This window comes from Xiphias gladius, chromosome 19 (assembly GCF_016859285.1).
Source record: "Xiphias gladius isolate SHS-SW01 ecotype Sanya breed wild chromosome 19, ASM1685928v1, whole genome shotgun sequence".
Taxonomy (NCBI): Eukaryota; Metazoa; Chordata; class Actinopteri; order Istiophoriformes; family Xiphiidae; genus Xiphias; species Xiphias gladius.
Genome location: NC_053418.1, coordinates 2,502,279 through 2,520,255, shown reverse-complemented (window position 1 = coordinate 2,520,255; position 17,977 = coordinate 2,502,279). Strand labels below are relative to the sequence as shown.

Here is a 17,977-nt window from a genome sequence, read left to right as displayed (position 1 = left end):
GTTTGGAAAATAAAGAACAGGCAGACGTTGGCTTTGGTAAACACCTCACACATAACACAGACCTTTTGTGCTCAAAGCTGATGAGGGACCACTGGATGTGGAAGACGTTGTCGCTGACCACGTTGGGTTTACTGTCCTGGACCAGAAACTTGAAATTGTCCATGGTTTCCTGAGCGTTCTCCTGACGCAGCACGTAGCGTATCAGACCCAGGTTGATATCAGCTAGAAAGGAACAAGCTCAGATTAATAATGATCAAACAGTGGATTCCTTTATTTCACTGATTCAGTTATAGTTTCTTCGCATCTTTTACACTCATTTCGGGTCATGAAAGGGGTGGGGGCCTGTCACGCATCACACGCCGGGTGTGAAGAGCATGAAGACACCCTGCTGTCGGTCACCAGTTTACTGCAGGATGGGAAAAGATATATGTCTGATATCAAGATAATGTTTTGCCGGAGAATGTCAGAGACATTCCAGCGGGCAAGTTAGGAGGCAGAGCCAGATTTTAAAAAACTGTCCTAAAAAACAATGAATGCTGATATTTACCCAAGGTGCCACTTTGACCTTACTGTGCGGTAAGAGAGAATGTATTTTCCCTGAAAGAATGACTCCATAATTTGCAACCTCCTGCCTTTTCTATTACTTGAGAGAAATAGAAAAAAAAAACCAGAAAATGAAGATGAAAGTCATCACCGGCTCACAATTTCTGCTCAATTATACTTTCCAACGGAGGTCGTAGCGAGAGGAAAATACTTTCTAATTGAGGGCTGAACGCTAAAAAAAAAAAAAAAGGTTGAGAGTCCCTGTGCTAGAAAGTTGTTCAAATGACCTTCAGGAAGTCGAGAATAAATGCTTACAGTAATTAACAGAAAACAGCACTAAATGGGACCAGACAGGTTAAAGAATTTATGCAATAATACCCAGAACAGCCATATCTCATAGCACATTTTCAGACTGAGTGCAAGCAATATGAGAGTAAATGTTAATGGCATAATGTAGACAGACAGTTTGTACAGGGGAATCCCACCCACTTTATTCCCATATTTTTCTCTCCCAGGTTAAAGGTTTATTTCAACCATTGGATTTGTTATCATTACGAAAATTATGTTTACAAGCTGCAAAATCGAGAATGCGACACGTCAAAGTGACTGTTTCGAGACGCTCCCGGGCCTAGAGGATCAGCACGCCACAAAAGCAGGCTGACGTTGCTCCCTGGCTGCAGCCCAGAGGTGAAGATCAGCAGAGGGGAAGATGAGGACACAACGTTACACCTATTTTACGCTCGCGACATGAAACACCGGGACCAGTAAGAAACCAAGCGGTGGGACCCCCGTACCTTGTGTGAACGTGGCGATGGGGCTGCCAGGCTTCAGCTTGCTCTCCAGGAAGCCGTGCTTCGGCTCAGTGGTGATTTCGTAAACCAGCTGTCCGTCATCTGTGTCTGGGTCCATGGTCAGCAGCTCCTTCTTGGTGATCAGGTTGGTGGCCTGAGGGACATTAAGCAGAAGTTCCTCCTATTACCTGCGCTCTAACCACATTTGGAACAAACATTATTATTATAGTTTTTACACCACAGACATTATCTACGGTCTAAAGGAAAATGAGCCCTTCATTAACTACATCTGACTCCTGTAAGGTAATAAAGTCCCTAACTGCTGCACTGGACCTGGATAATTAAGGGCAAAGAGAGATGCCATTCTAGATACCTTGACTGTCAGATGTGAACTCTCTGCTGCGCCACCCTTCAAGGGGTTTCGCAAACTGAATGCAGATTGAGATCCTGGCAAACGTGTTGTTTTTTTTTTTCAGAGCTCAAGTGGGTCGATGAGTAGAGAGACTGATCTTCAGCTGTCATTTTGGCTCAAGGGCCCTTGAGGCAGCATTTGCCACGGTCACACCCACCTGGAGCACTTCGTTTCACCAGAAGAGAAACTTTTGGTGAAAAGGGGGTGTTGCTATGCCAGTGTTAAAACCCCTTGGTTCTAACAGCAGACAAATATAAAGGGATTCAACTGTGTACTGAGCTTGTAAGTTCACCACGTACCGTGGCCGGCAAACATAATTCTTACATAAACCACAGGGGGTACGTTTTTTATTGTTGAGTATTACAAATAAGCTTCGGCTATAAATGCTGGAGTATGTGTTACTGGTGCATGCTGCTTACTTTCTCCCCATACAAACAAACATTAAATTCTTTAACAGCGAATTGGAGAACGTGTCGAGGGACTCCGGTGTGCGCCGCGACGTCTCACAAAAAGAGCTGACGCTCAAGCTGCGGCTGGACGGGGGCTGCCGCCACTGGAAAAGACTTTTTACTTCATGATTATGAAACCCCACAAAGTGTTTCGCTTCATTTTCAAGCTGTTAGAAGTGGACGCAAAAGTGTGACATTATGATCATTTGCCTCAGTGATAAATCACCCAGGACTCAATAACCTGCAGTGCAAACACAGCACAGGCTCAAGATAAATGAAGTGACATCTTTACAACATCCATAGAAATTAATGGGTTTCGTGTTGATGGGGTCTTTAAACCAGCAGGGGGAGCAAGTAAATTACACATTATGAACAAACAGTGATAGCACTTCCCTTTGCACTTCAGTCTGTCTCACAGTTAATAGGATACAGTGGGCTACAGAATATTCACAAAGAGCTGTGTGTGTTGGAATCATGTTTCTCAGGCGCTCTCCTAGAGTCACTTTTAAAAGCTTTATTTACTTCAGCCTGCAAGCCAGCCCTCACCTCATTCAGACCTTCTCAAATTGTCCAGTGAAACAGGTCTTCTACTGGTGAAAAGTTAAAGTTATTAAACGACAAAAAAACCCCTCCATCGCTGGGCCCAGTACTCCTTTTTACAGCTATTAAACCTCCCCATTAAAACAGAACAAAGTGTATTTGAAGATGTTTATGAAAAAATGCCACCCTGCAAAAGGAAGATTTGTACCTTGTTGTCCATGTACTCCAGCCACTGCAAGCCCAGGTTGGTGACAATACGCGGTGTGCCATCGTCAACCGGTAAAATATCGATCTTGAACTTCTGGGGAGCGGCCGTCACTATCTGGAAAACCAAAGAAGACATAAAAAATAAGCTCTCGAGGATGGTGGATATGCTTTTTGAGGGGAGTTTAATGGACGGCAAAAAGGTTTTGACTACTTAAGCCGTTTTACACCCAACACTCCCTTTAAAACGCCTGTCGAGCCAAACCATAGAAGGAATCGATCGTCTCTGGCCACGGAAATGGTTTTGGTTTTAATGGCCAAGGTTCTGAGATATCTGTCCCTCGGATTTCTGCCTAAATCTGCCTGAATAAAATGTCAAAATCTCTCCCCCCCAAAAAAAAAAAAAAATCAGCAGCAACATGTGATTGCAGAATGAATGTCCTGAATAATGTACAGACGTCACCTCCAACAGTTTTCGCTTGAGCTACTACCGAACAGAAAATGGAAAAGTTCTCATGAGCTGGATATAGGCTGAGTGTAACCACGTGAATGTGACAGAAACAACCTACGGGTCGTCACTTTATTTGATTTGTCCCCCATCAAACTCTGAGGACAGGCAAAACCAGATGAACTGCTCCGGTCTGACTGGTTACTACATTGTGTCCGAGGTGCATGAGGGAATATGGAGAGAGCCGCCTTTGACATTTGCCCTTTGAAAGATGCATTCATCCACACGGTTCATAGGAGCTCATGCATTATTTAATAACACCTCAAACACCGGCGGCGTTAATGCCACAAACTATCTTCTGAGCTGCGGAGCACGTGTGACCACCAAATGTCATCAGGCCTGAGAAGTGTGTGTGTGTGACTGGGGATATCAGTACTTGCCGGCTGTCATTCAGTTTAATCATACGGACTATCGGTGGTGACAGGTGGTAGAGGACGGCTGAGAGAGGTGACTAAATTGTCAAGCCGAGGAGTCAGTGCACCCTGAGGTCGCTCATAACTACTACCACCACAAAGCTGACATTAACGCGCACACACGTACAGTTTGTTCATACTGCTGTCACTGTGAGGACACTTATTCAATACATTTCCAGACCGGCGGCCCCTGGTCTGGCCCAAGAATGAACCACTGAACCACAAGGGTCTGCAAGATGATGCTAAGGGATTACAAGGTGATTACTGGGGTAAGAAACAGGAAAATAGAAAATGCTGCTGCGTAAGTTTTCCGACTTTTCTCTACTTCCGTGTTTCCCTTTTGTGAAACGGTGTGAAGTTTTAGCTCTTCGGGCTTCTAAGAATTATTCAAATGAAACAATCTGCGAGGATAAAAGTTGCGGTGCTTTGTGCACATTACGTTTTCATTAAGGACTACGAAGCAATAACGTCCTCCCTCTCCAAGAATATTATCCCTTTTTAAACATCCCCACATTTTCCAAAAACGTCCCCACTTTCCAAAAATGTCCTCGCTGACAAAAAAAAAAAGACTATTAGAATAGAATGTTCTCATTTTGCAAAAATACCCTGACTTTCCAGGAATGTTCCAGCTTTTCAAAAATGGCCTTAATCTCCAGCGCTATAACCAGGTCCTCACAAAGACACAAAGTATAGGCACACACACACACAAAATGCTGATTCACCCCCCCTGTCATAAAAAGGTCAGAGCAGCGTCTACTCACACACACACACACACACACACACACACACACACACACACACACACACACACACACACACACACACAGATACACACAAAACACTGACCTTCAAATACGAACACATACACACACGAAGACGTGCACCCACAAATGCCCTAAATCTGCTACTTTAATCATCTAGCTGTAATAAAAATGTCAGGACGCCGCCTCATACACACATTAATACACAGTCTAACTGCAAATTTGGCCTTCCTGCTGTGGTAAAAATGTCAGCGCGCACACACGCGCGCGCCACGCGCTCGCCGGTACCTCTTTGCCGCCCTCCTCCACCACGAAGAGCAGGTTGGTGCCGTCGGCCACAGTGAAGGTGAATCGGTCCTTCAGCGAGTTGGAGCCGTCGTGGTTGTAGCTGATGCGGTTCTGGTAGATGTCGTCCATGGTGAAGCTGCCGGTCTGTCGGTAGTGCTGGCCGTTGCTCGTGCGCTCGATGGCGCCGTGGCGAGGGGCCTGGACGACGGTGAAGACGACGGACTCCGCCTGGAGGAAGTTGTGTTTTGACAGAGTTAAACGGGGGGAAAGGAAAGGACGAGAGGTCAAAAAGGGAAATGGAAATCTTTTTAGTTTTAGGTGTCATACAGTTTATTATTTTGAATTAATGTTAAACAATCATAAAAATCTGGAAATCTGTTGAAGATGACCAACGGGTGGCATTTTTCCCAACCTGAAAAACCTCTCTTGCACTTCCTGTCCAGTTGCTGGCCCTATTGTTGCGTCTACCCACATGTAAATATAATCCGCAGTCGAATAATTTCAGTCCTTCGGCGGCTACTGAATCGCCTCCCTGGAGATGAAGAAACCCTCTAATTGCTGTTGAGTGGGCAAGCCGGGCTCTGAGAGGGGAGCCGCACTAATCAGAAAATAACTCCTGGAGAGCACTGTGTGGCGTAGATTGATGGGATTAACCGTGTAGGACTACGCTTTACGCAACAGAAAATAGTCTTTGGAAAGTGGCCGGAGAAAATCAATCTTTTGGAGAACAGCTGGCTGTTGGAACCACAGAGCCCAGCTTACACAGCTAAGCTGCAGATCACCGGCTATCATTTTGGAAGGCGACTAAATAAATAAAATAAAATAAAATGAATAAATAAATAATGACAGTTGCTTAAGATTTTCGGGGATTGGCGCTGCCAGTGTCCTACCTCGGTGTCTGCATCTGTGGCCTTCAGCTCAAACTCGGTGATGGTCTTCCTTACGCCCTCCTGGACCCTCATGCCCGGGACCTGGAGCAGAGGCAGGGAGTCGTCCACTGGTTTGATGGTAATGTAGAAGGTCTGGGCGACCTGGAGACAACAAAGACAGTACAATATGAATCCCTTTCGAAGCAAAATAGAAGCGGAACTCTTCCTCAGTAGTTTTCATATCACTTTTTTCCCCTAAGTTTTATGAGTTCTATCTCTCCAAGGCAACAAGGGCTCATTTTATTTCCCACTTGTGCTTCAAAGATTTACAGTGTGTTTAGGATTACATTTGGCCCAGTCCAATGAAAATCAAGTTTCGGTGATTTCCGGATAGACTGAAGATTTAGAGTGTTCCTTCACGGGTTGATTCCTTCTTCTAAACTACGTTCACATTTACTCGAGTCTGTGATGAAACACTGCATGCATTATATTGCCCTAAAAACAGAGTAACTGTGGATACCCACTTCATTTGCATTCACACTGCTGAAGCCCCATATTAGCATCAGCTGAATGCATTTTTGCACATAATTAAGACTGGATCTTGTCCCCCATCACTTTGGCTGGAGTCGCTGTAGGAAGGGATTTCTTCAAAAGCCAGTGTGTATGGGAGAAACAATTACAGCGACAAATAACTCTTCCTCTATACATATGGGAGTTTTGTTTTTAAAATCCAGTTGAATAAACCCCTTTAACAACCCACTGGATTATCTTTAAAAATACATTGTCACAAAGCTCGAAACAGGGTTGTTCTTCTTAACCCATGAAAACGTTTCGGAAATACGTGGTCTTCAAAGGACGCCCGTGATCTGTAATGTTATTTTCAAAGTATCGAACCACTGACGCCAAGCGTTGATGGAGGTGGTGCTGAATATGTCAAATGAAATCTGCCACTGACTGAAAACCTCTCAGTGTGGTGCGAAAACTGTGTGCCGTCACTTTCTATACCGTGAACCCAGGCGGGAATTCAACAACTCATCTGTGGTGGGAGCTTTAAAGCCCTGGAGACACAACCCACATAACGTAACCCAACTGCAGTAATGACAGAAACTGTGCACCGGTGTGCCCTCGAGCAATCCCATCACACCACACACTTAGTTACACTTTCTGCTGTGGTATCACTTTAAAGTGCAAAAAAAAAAAAAAAACCCTAACCTAATTTTAATGCAAAACACTGGCGATAAATATGCAGCGCTTTTGAACGGGCCTCCCAACTGGAGCGAGGAGAGTTAACAAAGGTAAAAGCACCAAACCACTTCACAAACACTAACCACTACAGTGGCCACAAAAGCCTCTCAACACTGCAGTCAGCCGGGCATGAAGGCCAAATGACCTTTTTCACATGTTTACTCAAGTCCTTGTGTTCCTCATTAGTCTGGATTAGCAACGCAGATTTATGCATGAGGAAAACTGGGGGGGGCTTGAGGGGCTGGAGTGCCACTTCCTCAACACTCGAAAAGCTTCGGGGGTTTGTTAGATTCTATATATCGTGTATCATCAGGTATCACGAAACAATTCCTCAGGGCACCTTCCCAAGCTCCCGCAGGTGGCGGGAGCTCAAGGGCGGGATCAAACGGAACCAAACCACCTTCATGGGGTCTTTCTCATTCTGAAGGGTGTTTCCCTCTCATTCACCTCGTTAGTCCCGTCGGACACGGTGAAGGAGAACTGGTCGGCGTGTTTCTCCTCTTCGCTGGTGTGGGCGTACTGGATGCTGCGTGATGCCAGATCGGCCTGGGTGAATGTGCTGATTCTGGTGCCTGACAGAGAAGAAAACAGGTTGTTAGCCGAACTGGAACAATCGACAAAAGATCGTCTACGCAACCTTTCTCTGAACACCAACACACTCATCCTGACACACGCAAAATCATCATTATGACCTCCGTTCTTTCCGTCTTTCTCTTTGAACAAATGCTGCCACATGAGTTATTTTCTGCACAATTCTTCGGCGTGTTTTTGCATAGTAAGTTTTGCTTTTTTTATCTTTTCTATTTTGGCATCAGATGGTTTCATAATCCCCCCTTGGCACTTCATCTCAGAGCTCACACTGTGTTCTTTGTCTCTTCTCCCTTTTTTTTTTTTTTTTTTTTTTTTATCATTTTAATGAGCAAATAAACTAAACTGAAACTAAAGTAAAACCCATCTAACGAGGCTCCAGCTACTCTTCACTCTCGGACACCTCCACGGATTAAAAGCCAGTGGGAAACGTAATCAGATTTGATTGCAACAATCAAACATCGTTCTGTGTGAAACTACGGAGAGAGAACGGAGTTTCAGAGAGGAGACAATGCAGTGCTTTCGCTGAAAACTCAATGTATTTATGGATACGCGTATGTATGTACGATGAAGGCAAAAGAGAGAATGGAAAGAAGTTCAGTCAAATCTCCATTTTCCCTGATTTTCATCTCTGATATTTCACTTTTATACCATTTCATTTTCACAGCAGACAGTTTAAAAAAAATCCAATTTTACAATATAAATTGCTATTTTAATACTAAATAGGCGTAGACAGGTTTTTATGCTTAGGAATGAAAACATGTGATTTAACAGCTTTTACCATTAAGTGATGCTATGTTTTAAATTATGCAGTTACTGTTTGTTACAGGCCTGTCACTGTATGAGGGGAAATTCAGTAAACTGTACTTCCAATGCTGCCAGGGACTCTGAAGTGAAGGTAATAACTTGTTGCATATTAGGGCCCAGGGATGGCATCAAAGTTATTTCCCTAAGCAGGCAAGATGGATGGAAAGTTATTTCCCTGTGCAGATGGGAGAAATTCTCCAGAATAAAACATATAAATAAAAAATAAAAATAAAAAAAACCTCCCACTGAAGCAGATCAAACATTATACGAGGAAGGCAATAACTTGTTAAACATGTCGCAGAGGCCTTCAGGAAATGGAAATGGAGGCTTTCCGACATCCATCTTCTTCACGTCAACTTTTGACACAGCGAAACAAGCGGAAGTCTACGGTCCTCCTACTTTGCGTCATCAATTCCCCGGCTAGAAATTTATACATCGTCATAATCAGGACCGACAGGGAGGGAAACAGAGGCAATATTCTCAGTCAGTGATGAAAGTCCTGCCTTTTCCACCTTTTGTATTAAAGGTAATTGTATTTTCCGTTCCATTTATCTCAACAAGAAATGGCAGGAAATGCTCAGTTTTTGTTTTCCAGAGACACAGGCTGAATGCTTTGCTGCTAAACTGTTGCGTGTGCAAATCTGCTTTAATTCCATGATATGAACTCGGCAAAAATCTTTCTTATTTTCACACAAAGAGTCAATAGATGGACAGCCTTTAAGAGTTATTTGCTCAAAACCTACCAGAAAGTTGGGTAATGTGTTGGGTTTAAGGTTAAAAGGTACGATGCCTAATGGGGAAGGGGCAGGTCAATAGTTTTAGGTCAGTACAATTTTAATACAACAGCTTCATTACTAATCACTGCTATTATTGCTACTTGTAAACTAGCGCGCATGGTTTCAAAAACATGCAATTTTTAGTTCGATAAATGCTGTGCAGAAGTCTGCTCCTAAAAAGGTCGCGAAAGTTGCTTGAAATGCGTCAAAACTCTAACTTTTAGAGCTTGTTTTGGACAGAACACTTCCCTTGGAAACTCAAGTCTAAATCTGTGTGTGCAAAAAGAAAACCTAAAGTAAAGAGGAATAGCTGTAGCTGTACCACTTGCTCCAAAAGAAAACAATGGCTCAGTGGTAGCGTAGCAGTTTTAAACACCGTGGTGCATAGTTGACATTCAGTTTTACCGTCCGTTGTTCTACAGACAAAAAACAAGACAAAACGACCGGGAGACTGACAGACTGACTGAAGGATGACGTGCAAAAAACATGTTCTACACATTCTGTGTTAGTCTGGTGGTCTTGCTGAGCTGTTCTTGTCACATTTGGTCCCCTATTACTTGAGCAACTACTGGGCTGGTGTCCATTCATTGGTGTCCAACTGCCTAGTTTGTCGCACATGTCCCACAAAATAACACTTTCAAAGGCTCGGTTCATTTCTAGCCCGTCCTTTCCGCCCTCTATATGGGCACTCTGACCTTCTCCTCTCTCAATGATGATTCAGAGGACCACGGTCGGGTATAACAGGGAGAGAAATGTCTTTAGCCCTCGTACTATTAAGCCGTTAAATGCTCATGATGAGCCAGCTGGTGTTGAGTGTTCAGCGACGATGGTGGTTTTGTTCTAGTCACATGACGGGAAGATGCCACCGCAGGACCACTGGAGTCTTGACAGAAATTCACGAAAAGCCGAACTCCAGGACCAAACGACGAACCCTGCATCTCTTTCTTGGCATATACATCAGGGCCCTGGACGTTTTTGTACTTTTGTGAAAGTCCGAGCTACACATCCTACTCCAAACTTGCCTCTGAAATAAGTCACAGTAAACGTAGCACGAAATTGAGGTGAGGAAGATGATCACAGTCTTGGTTTGTATGATGGGTGCCTTTTGACAAACACTCCAGCCGAGAGGGATGTCACAACCTCAGCCCGTTAATAAGCTTTTTGAAGACTCGGGGTTTGAAAGTGGGCACCGAAAGAGACCATTCATCTCCCTGTGCTCTTACCTTGACATTCCTGGTAGGCAGACGGCCTATCGCAGAGGAGCAAGTGTCTAGCTGATGTGCGTGTGCGCACGGAGAGACAGCCTGGCTGAATGGCTAGCGGTGATTATCCAGAGCCCCTCTGTGGCTCTGAGGTGAACTGATGCTTGAAGATCGGAGAGCAGTGTTAACATCCAGCTAATTAGCATGCTGCGAGAGCGTTCAGCGATGTGGGGAATCCATTCAGCCGCGGCAGAAATGCTCAATAGCACGGAAGCTTGTAATCACCTCTTTGTGGTTGGAGGATGAGTATTCTCCGGGTTTCTTCTACATGTAATTTCACATCAGCATTTTCTTTTTGGATTTCAATTCTCTTCTAAAAACAGTTCATGGGAGACAAGAGAGATTTTTTTTATTTATTTCAAAGTGGGAAAAAAAAACTCACTGTGCAGAGGAAATGTGCATTTATTAGCTTGCTGTTCTTCAAGAGGTTGGAAATACACTGAGCACAGACGAGAAATTTAGTCAAGGCTGCAGTCTTTGAATGTATCTGTGTGTGTGTGTGTGTGTGTGTGTGTGTGTGTGTGTGTGTGTGTGTGTGTGTGTGTGTGTGTGTGTGTGTGTGTGTGTGCAAAAAGAAGCAGGAAAGAAAGACAGAGTGTGCGAGCAGAAAGAAAGAGTGTCTATTTTGAAGGAGGCAGCGAGAATACATCAGAGATAAGTGAGAGAGGAACTGGATGGAGCAAGGCTCATTACACTTCCTTCTTTGTGTGTGTCTGTGTGTGTGTGTGTGTGCGTGTGTGGGCGGGTGTATAGTTAATTATCAAAAACAGAATGAACCTTTCTGTATTTGAATTAATGGTATATTAGTCTGGAGAAAATCCAGCAGATTCCTCAATGAGGGAATTAGTATTTTTCTGCTACTACCACACACACACACACACAACACACACACACACACACACACACACACACACACACACACACACACACACACACACACACACACACACACACACACAATTACACCTGCTTATATTCACTATCTATGCTGGGTGCATTTATTCTCTAAAAGCATCAAGGAAACATTAACATTGGTCTTTGTATTCCATAAAATATTACTTTCACTGTCTAGACAATTTCTCATTTCTCACATCCATTAAATGTTCTTAAATAAAACATGTTGTAGTATTATCACAGGTTTGTTGGAAGAGCTCTTAAGTGTTTCTCACAAAAGATTCACCTTGCTTAATATGCAGTACACAAAACCACTGGCCCTTTCCTTTGGTACGTGACAATGATGTCCTTGAGCTTGTTAAACGTGTTAGATCGTACAGTTTTCAATGAGCCTTTTAATTGATTCTATTTTTACACAGAGTTTGTCAGTTGTCATGGAAATAAAGGTCCAATTTCCATTTTTCTTCTGAGCAGTTCAGCGGCTTCCCATTCATGTTCGCTTAAAAGTTGACGCGTGCGAGACAAGGACGGTGTGATGTGATCGAAAGCTCGAGGAACAGTTGCTAAATCGACTTTCAGGTAAGAGTGGTTTGTCAGCACCGGTCCAAGGTCAATAATGAACACAATTCACATGCCCCCAAAGATGTCACCAAGTCGACGTTGTGCAAGCTGGAAAATCAGCAGGTCTTGAATCGAAATATACAAAACGCAGCAGACACAAAAGTACAGTATGGCTAGTTTACAAAGTACCACACGGCGTGTGGTTTGATACTGCCACTGAGTTGGACATTTACATATTCCACACATTCTGTAGCGCCTTTCACATGCTGTGACGTGCGCAGTAGAGAGTAGAAAGAGAAAATGCAATTGTGTCTGTGAGACACTTTCGCAATTTTCGTTATAAATCTTAACTTTTGAGATTCAAAGTCAAGTATGAGTCACTAAAATGTTTTCCACCTCTGCCAGATGCAGCGGACACGGTGACGTCTTTTTCATGTTAAACTGCTCTCCATGTCAGATTCAACTCGCCGACATTATCATACGCCAATGAGAGCGCTGTAACGTGGCTCCACTGTGAGCAGCGCAGACACGGTACACTTGTGTATTTCGGTTCCAAAGCCTACAACACAGATCTGGCGTTGCCGTCGGGCTAGAAACCCGCGACGTTCCCTGCCTACCTGGGTTGGTGGCGTGCTCCAGGTGACCCAGGCCTGTCTGTTTGGTGATGCGGTAGATGAGCTCGCCTGGCTCGCTGTCCTGGTCGCTGGCCGACAGCTGCAGCGTGGTTATCTTCTTCATCGAGTTTTCATCCAGCACCAGGCCTTTGTTCACCACCACAGACGGAGGAAGACGGTCCTCTGGAGGAGAGGAGGAGAAGGTTAGTCACAAAGAAGAGGAAAGGAAAAGAGGCCCCTCTAAGCAAAGATTTAGTAGTAGGACCTTGGTGGCTTTTCCTGAGTTTATAGAAACAATTCATCCAAAATGAGATAAAAATATTAGGACTCAATTTCTCATTCTGGTAAAAGAAAAGAAGAAAAAAGATGGGCTGAAGCAGTGGAGGAGAAAGAAGCTAAAATGGATTGAGAGAGGCAGCGGGGAAAGAGAGAAGATAAGAGGAGCAGGAGAAATTGCGAAATGTCACAAGTACAAGTACAAAACTGGAAAAGATTAAATTGTGTGGCGGCACAGGAGGGAGTAAGGCATATCAGGAGGTCTGAAAGAGTGATATGTGTTTGAGGGATTTTGACAGAGGGATTAGGAAAGATTGAGAGAAGGGCAGGGAAGTAATCAGAAGGCAGGAAGAGTGGTAGGAAGAGATATGAACCGAGAACATCACTGCAGTCACATCTTAGAGAGAGGAAGATAGAAGAAGTAAATAAAGGGAGGGAAATATACAGCACAGGATAAAAATTGAGCTGGGAAAGATACGAGAGAATCCGGACGCTGTGAGGGACGGACAATCCTTCAGTCTCCAGCAGCTTCCGATGCAGCTGCTGCTGAAGTCTGGATTTTAACCGCTGAGCCGTTGCTGTAGTCTCCAGGCGGAAGAGTTTGGAAACACAAAGTTCTGGTGTGTTTTCAGTCGTCACAGGCGACAAGGAGCAGTCTACTACCCAGCTGATTGGGAGACATTAAGTTTCGTGATACGGTGGGCTACTTTTGCATGGACTTCTTTCGTTAATAGCAGCAGAGCGGGATACAGAAACAACCCTGACAATGTCTCAAAATATGGTGGACATATTCAGAACAAAGTACCACGGTTCATTTTTAAAGTTATCTTTAAAACTAAGCTACAGTTTTATACTGTAAATTTTAGATCTTTACAGGCTCAAAAATTTGGAAAATCCCCCTAAAACTGTTGTGCATAAATCAAATCATCAGAGTGAAAATACGCACGGAGACGCTCACTTTCAATAAAGCAATAAATATCAAGGCAACAACTACATATTCCTTTCATCAACCATTTACTTCATACAGTCTCAAAATGTTCCCAAAGGGACCCCTTTTTTTGACCATCAAAGAGTCAAAGAGTCAAGTTATGAGGGAGTGAAAGTTCAGAATGAAAAGGCATTTTCCTCTGTATAAGTTAACTTCAAGTGGCAATCTAGAAGATTTTCTTTGAAATAAATGTCTGTTCAGTCACTGTCTATCGCTGAACGAGGTCAAGCAATGGTGACTGAGCCTGTGGCCCGCTGATGAAAGGACTGCGATATATATATATATATATATATATATATATACGGTATAGCTGCATTATTACGAACTGGGTGTCTGTGGCGACGTCCCCAGAAAAAGCGCTGTATTAAGTTGCTGCTAATGGAAGCCGAACGTTTCCTACTGCTGCGGCTTCACATAAAAGCATTTAACCAGGGAAACCCAAGTTGACCTTTATCATGAAGCAGTCAGAGGAAATGCAATGTGTTTGTCAGTGAGCTTGGCACTTACCGCTATCGTTCATCAAAAATACAACGAAACAGCGCTAACTTTTGGCACGTTTGGACAGCGGATCAGCTTGAAATACTCCAGGGAGCAATGGAACAAGAAGGAGCAGCCGCGGTGAGCTGTTAGATTAAATTCCCAAGCAGCGGCTTGTACAGAAATCGGCTCTACACACTTCGTATTCAGGATGTGTCCAGGTTACACGCGGCACATCGGTAAGCATGGGGATAAATCCGCAGTAATCGCCCTATCTTCTGCACCGAATGAGGGAACACTTCAGCCTTTATTATAGTGCTGCAGGCAACAGGGTGGAGGAAACCCTACCGAGCACACTGATGAAGAAGGACTGGTCGATCAGTTTGTTGCCCTCTGGATCAACCAGGTTGAACTTGAAAAACAGGCTGCCTCCCTTCTCTCCTTTCTCATGGCTATACTGCAGCAGGCCTGCAAGACAGACACAGGCAATCAGCGTTAACTTAATGCTGTGTTGCAGCTTCATGCACAGCTTGGAAGAAAGTGCTGGAAAAAAATCATTACCATATTAAACTGCAGACACGAGCAAAAACATTGCAGTCGAACGGACCATTAAAGGCAGTTTTGAGCATCTTCTACTCCCTATTTCACTTTGAGTCACGTGGTTGGATTTGGAGGGAAATCTGCTGAACTGCTTTGAGCCACGTAACAGTTAGAGGGCGCTGTTCCTCCACGGCGAACAGAGAGAGAGCTTCCAGAGCGACTGTCGGTGGCAGAGGGTGGAAGAAGTTGAACATCGCTTCAGACACCTTTCTCTCTTCATTGAAGGCAAGCAGCCAAAAATAGTGAGTGGATTTATGGGAAACGTGCTTTTAAATTTGGAGAAACACCAGCGCTAACAATACCGCTGGTTTGATATAGAGGCTAGCATCCATAACCAACGTGGTCTTGTTTATTTATAATAACAACTACCAAGGTTGATCGCAGTTAATTTTTTGATGTCTTTTGCGCTTTCTCCACACACGCCAATTACTGTCAAAATTGTCTATGCACGAAAAGAGATGCTTTTGACCCCAAGGTCCAAACCATGACGGGTGTACATCACCCTACCTCCCAAACCAGCCCTTCAAGGATAAAGCAAAGACCTCAACAGAATTACACAAAAGAAAAAGCAGATGGTTGCAAAAACAATGGTTACATCTGTACAATTAGAACACAGGAGAGTGTGGAGCAAACCTGAGGAAAGTAGGAGAAAGACGGAAGACATCAAGGAGAAGACAACGGAAAGAGAACCATTTAGAAAACAAGCTGGCACCTTTGTTGACATCCTCCTGTGTGAAGCTCTGGACGGGACCTTTGACAGAAATCTTCTCCACACCTCCGCTCTCGCTGAGCTGGAGCTTGCCGGCCGGAGGGTCTTTGGTCAGGACGTACCTGAGCTTCAGGCTGTCCGAGTCGATGTCTGTCCCCTTCAGGTTCTGCTCTGTGATCTTAGACGAAGATCCTGAAATAATTCCGAGAACTCAGATGCCTTTATCTCCCTCTGAATGCATACTCTGTCACAAAATAGAAATTCTCGTCCTTGATAAAACACCATCCTACTCACGATGCCAATCCTACGTAATCTTCCTTTACTCGCTATTTAAGCATTTTGTTGTTTTGATTCTCCTCCAAGCTGAGTTTTGATGGACTTTTCTTTGGATGAGATTTTTTCTTTAAAATTAATTTAGTTTGTTGTCTAACTTACAGTCAGAAGGTCGGCTTTCAGTGAACCCAGATTTGTAAAAACAAAACTTGAAGCCAGTGAAAAATGTGACTGTGTATTCAAAACATTTAGAAGATTTTCAAGGCCTTAATTTAAGACTTTTTTTTTTTTTTTTTTGGCAGGAGTCTCACCGGCCGGGAGCTGCAGGCCTCTGTTGACGGTCATTCGGGGTCCTTCGCTCCTCCTCACGTCCATGGTGAACTCCAGGCGGCCAGTGTGCACATGGATGCCATCTGTGAGGGTGAAGCCCATTTCGTCTGCACCCCCGCTGACGGTTTCAGGTGTGTAAACCAGCAGCTGGTCCAGGACGTCCTGGTAGGTGAAGGTAGAGCCCTGCGTGAGGACCCGGCCGTTCTCCAGCGGCTGAGAGTAGAACTGTCGTCTGCGGAGTTTCCCTGTGGGGAAATAAAGAGATTGATGAAGCTCTGATATGGAAGAGGGTGCAGGTGTGTGTATGTGTGCACATGATAATAGTAGCTAAGTAAAGAAGCACCTCAGACTGCATCTGGTTAAGTGCTGTGATTATTTCAGTCAAATGGAGGATGTTTGACTTTTTCACGCAGTACATGAAGGACAAGAAAGGTCTTCGTAGAGACTAATGAGACTTTTCAGATTCCACTAAATTACACTGCGTCTTAAATCAAAATACAGGTTTAAATGGGATTTCAGCCGAAATCCTGGAGCATAATGAGAGGACACGCACTCTCACACACTCTCTTTTCTTCCTCCTAAGCATACATTTTTTAAATATTTGCAGTATAGAGTTTCTACGTTGCTTTAAAACAGAGCCTGGGCCGAAAAACCCCAAACCAAAACAAAACAATGTACGGTATGTTTCCTGATACCTAGAGGTAGTTCCTGCTTTTACTGGGTAGAGGCAGCGGAGAGATAACGGCAAATGAGGCGAGAGAGAGATGGAATGTCACGCAACAGGGGTCGGCATCCGGACGCAAAGTTGCAGTTCATCATTGGCGCTTTAACCTCTAGAACATCAAGTGCCCACCCTCCCCGGGTTATCGCTGTTTAACATTGAAACATTAACACATAAATTGGGCTGGTAACGTTTAAAAAGTTTTTTTTGATACCAATTCCAAAACGATGTGGATGCAATTAAGAACTTAAGAAAGAGTGTGCACACAACTTAAGAAAAATCGGCAAAACCATGACTTGGACAACACCTGTGAGTAAAAAAAGGCCGTAAATCTGGGCAAGCATTCGATGCCAACCGTCAGTGTGACTCGGTGTCGTTTTTCAGGATTGGGGTCGTTGCTAAAGTATGAACATTTCTGATGCGGATTCTTTAAATATTGTTGTTAGAGAATTGTTACTGAGTAATTTAAAGGATGAAAATAAACTCGTCGGTGCTCTCTGGAGGACAAACTGCAGCATATCTGTAGCATTTCCACACTGACATTCCTCGTCACGTATTGGCCGACATATGTGATACCGATGTATCTGTGACGAGCCAAATTTCAAATTGTAACAATCTGTTATTCAGTATAAATCTTGACTTATGCTGACGTGAAACAACTGGTATATACTGCAGACTGCACATTTTCCTGTTTTTGTCATTCCTTTCACAATTTTATTTATTTTCAGTATCTATTAGTTGATTGATATCTTTATGAAAATGAATTCCAGGACTGACGACTGATTCATTTGCTTGGCACCTTATGCAGACACACAACAAATTTGATAGGATGAGGCAACTTTGTGTGTTTGTGTGTGTGTGCTGAAGTGTTGCAGCTTCCTGACATCTTTGTTATGTTACGAAGGCTCTATCATTCTCTCTCTCTCTCTCTCTCTCTCGCCGTCTCTCTGATAAATTGTCCTACATGAAATCACTCCTCTCCTCCTCGCTGTCCCATCAGCTGTACACGCCGGTGGTTTTATGGCGGTGGTTTCAGCAGCTGCTTGATGGTGCTTCTACTGTGGCAGGTGGGGGAGGT

The 17,977-nt window shown here is 44.0% G+C and overlaps 1 protein-coding gene across 1 annotated transcript in view; it reads right to left on the bottom strand.

The window, feature by feature from the left end:
* The window catches only part of fras1 (Fraser extracellular matrix complex subunit 1), a 235,343-nt gene that overhangs the window by 16,668 nt on the left and 200,698 nt on the right, over positions 1-17,977 (bottom strand). The window contains exons 43-52 of the mRNA XM_040154916.1: positions 16,160-16,423; positions 15,579-15,767; positions 14,615-14,734; positions 12,529-12,708; positions 7,471-7,595; positions 5,800-5,940; positions 4,910-5,137; positions 2,944-3,057; positions 1,338-1,488; positions 63-222 (exon numbers count right to left, since the gene is read on the bottom strand). Of these exons, the coding sequence (XP_040010850.1) occupies positions 63-222; positions 1,338-1,488; positions 2,944-3,057; positions 4,910-5,137; positions 5,800-5,940; positions 7,471-7,595; positions 12,529-12,708; positions 14,615-14,734; positions 15,579-15,767; positions 16,160-16,423 (1,672 nt within the window). The remainder of the gene's footprint in view (positions 1-62; positions 223-1,337; positions 1,489-2,943; positions 3,058-4,909; positions 5,138-5,799; positions 5,941-7,470; positions 7,596-12,528; positions 12,709-14,614; positions 14,735-15,578; positions 15,768-16,159; positions 16,424-17,977) is intronic.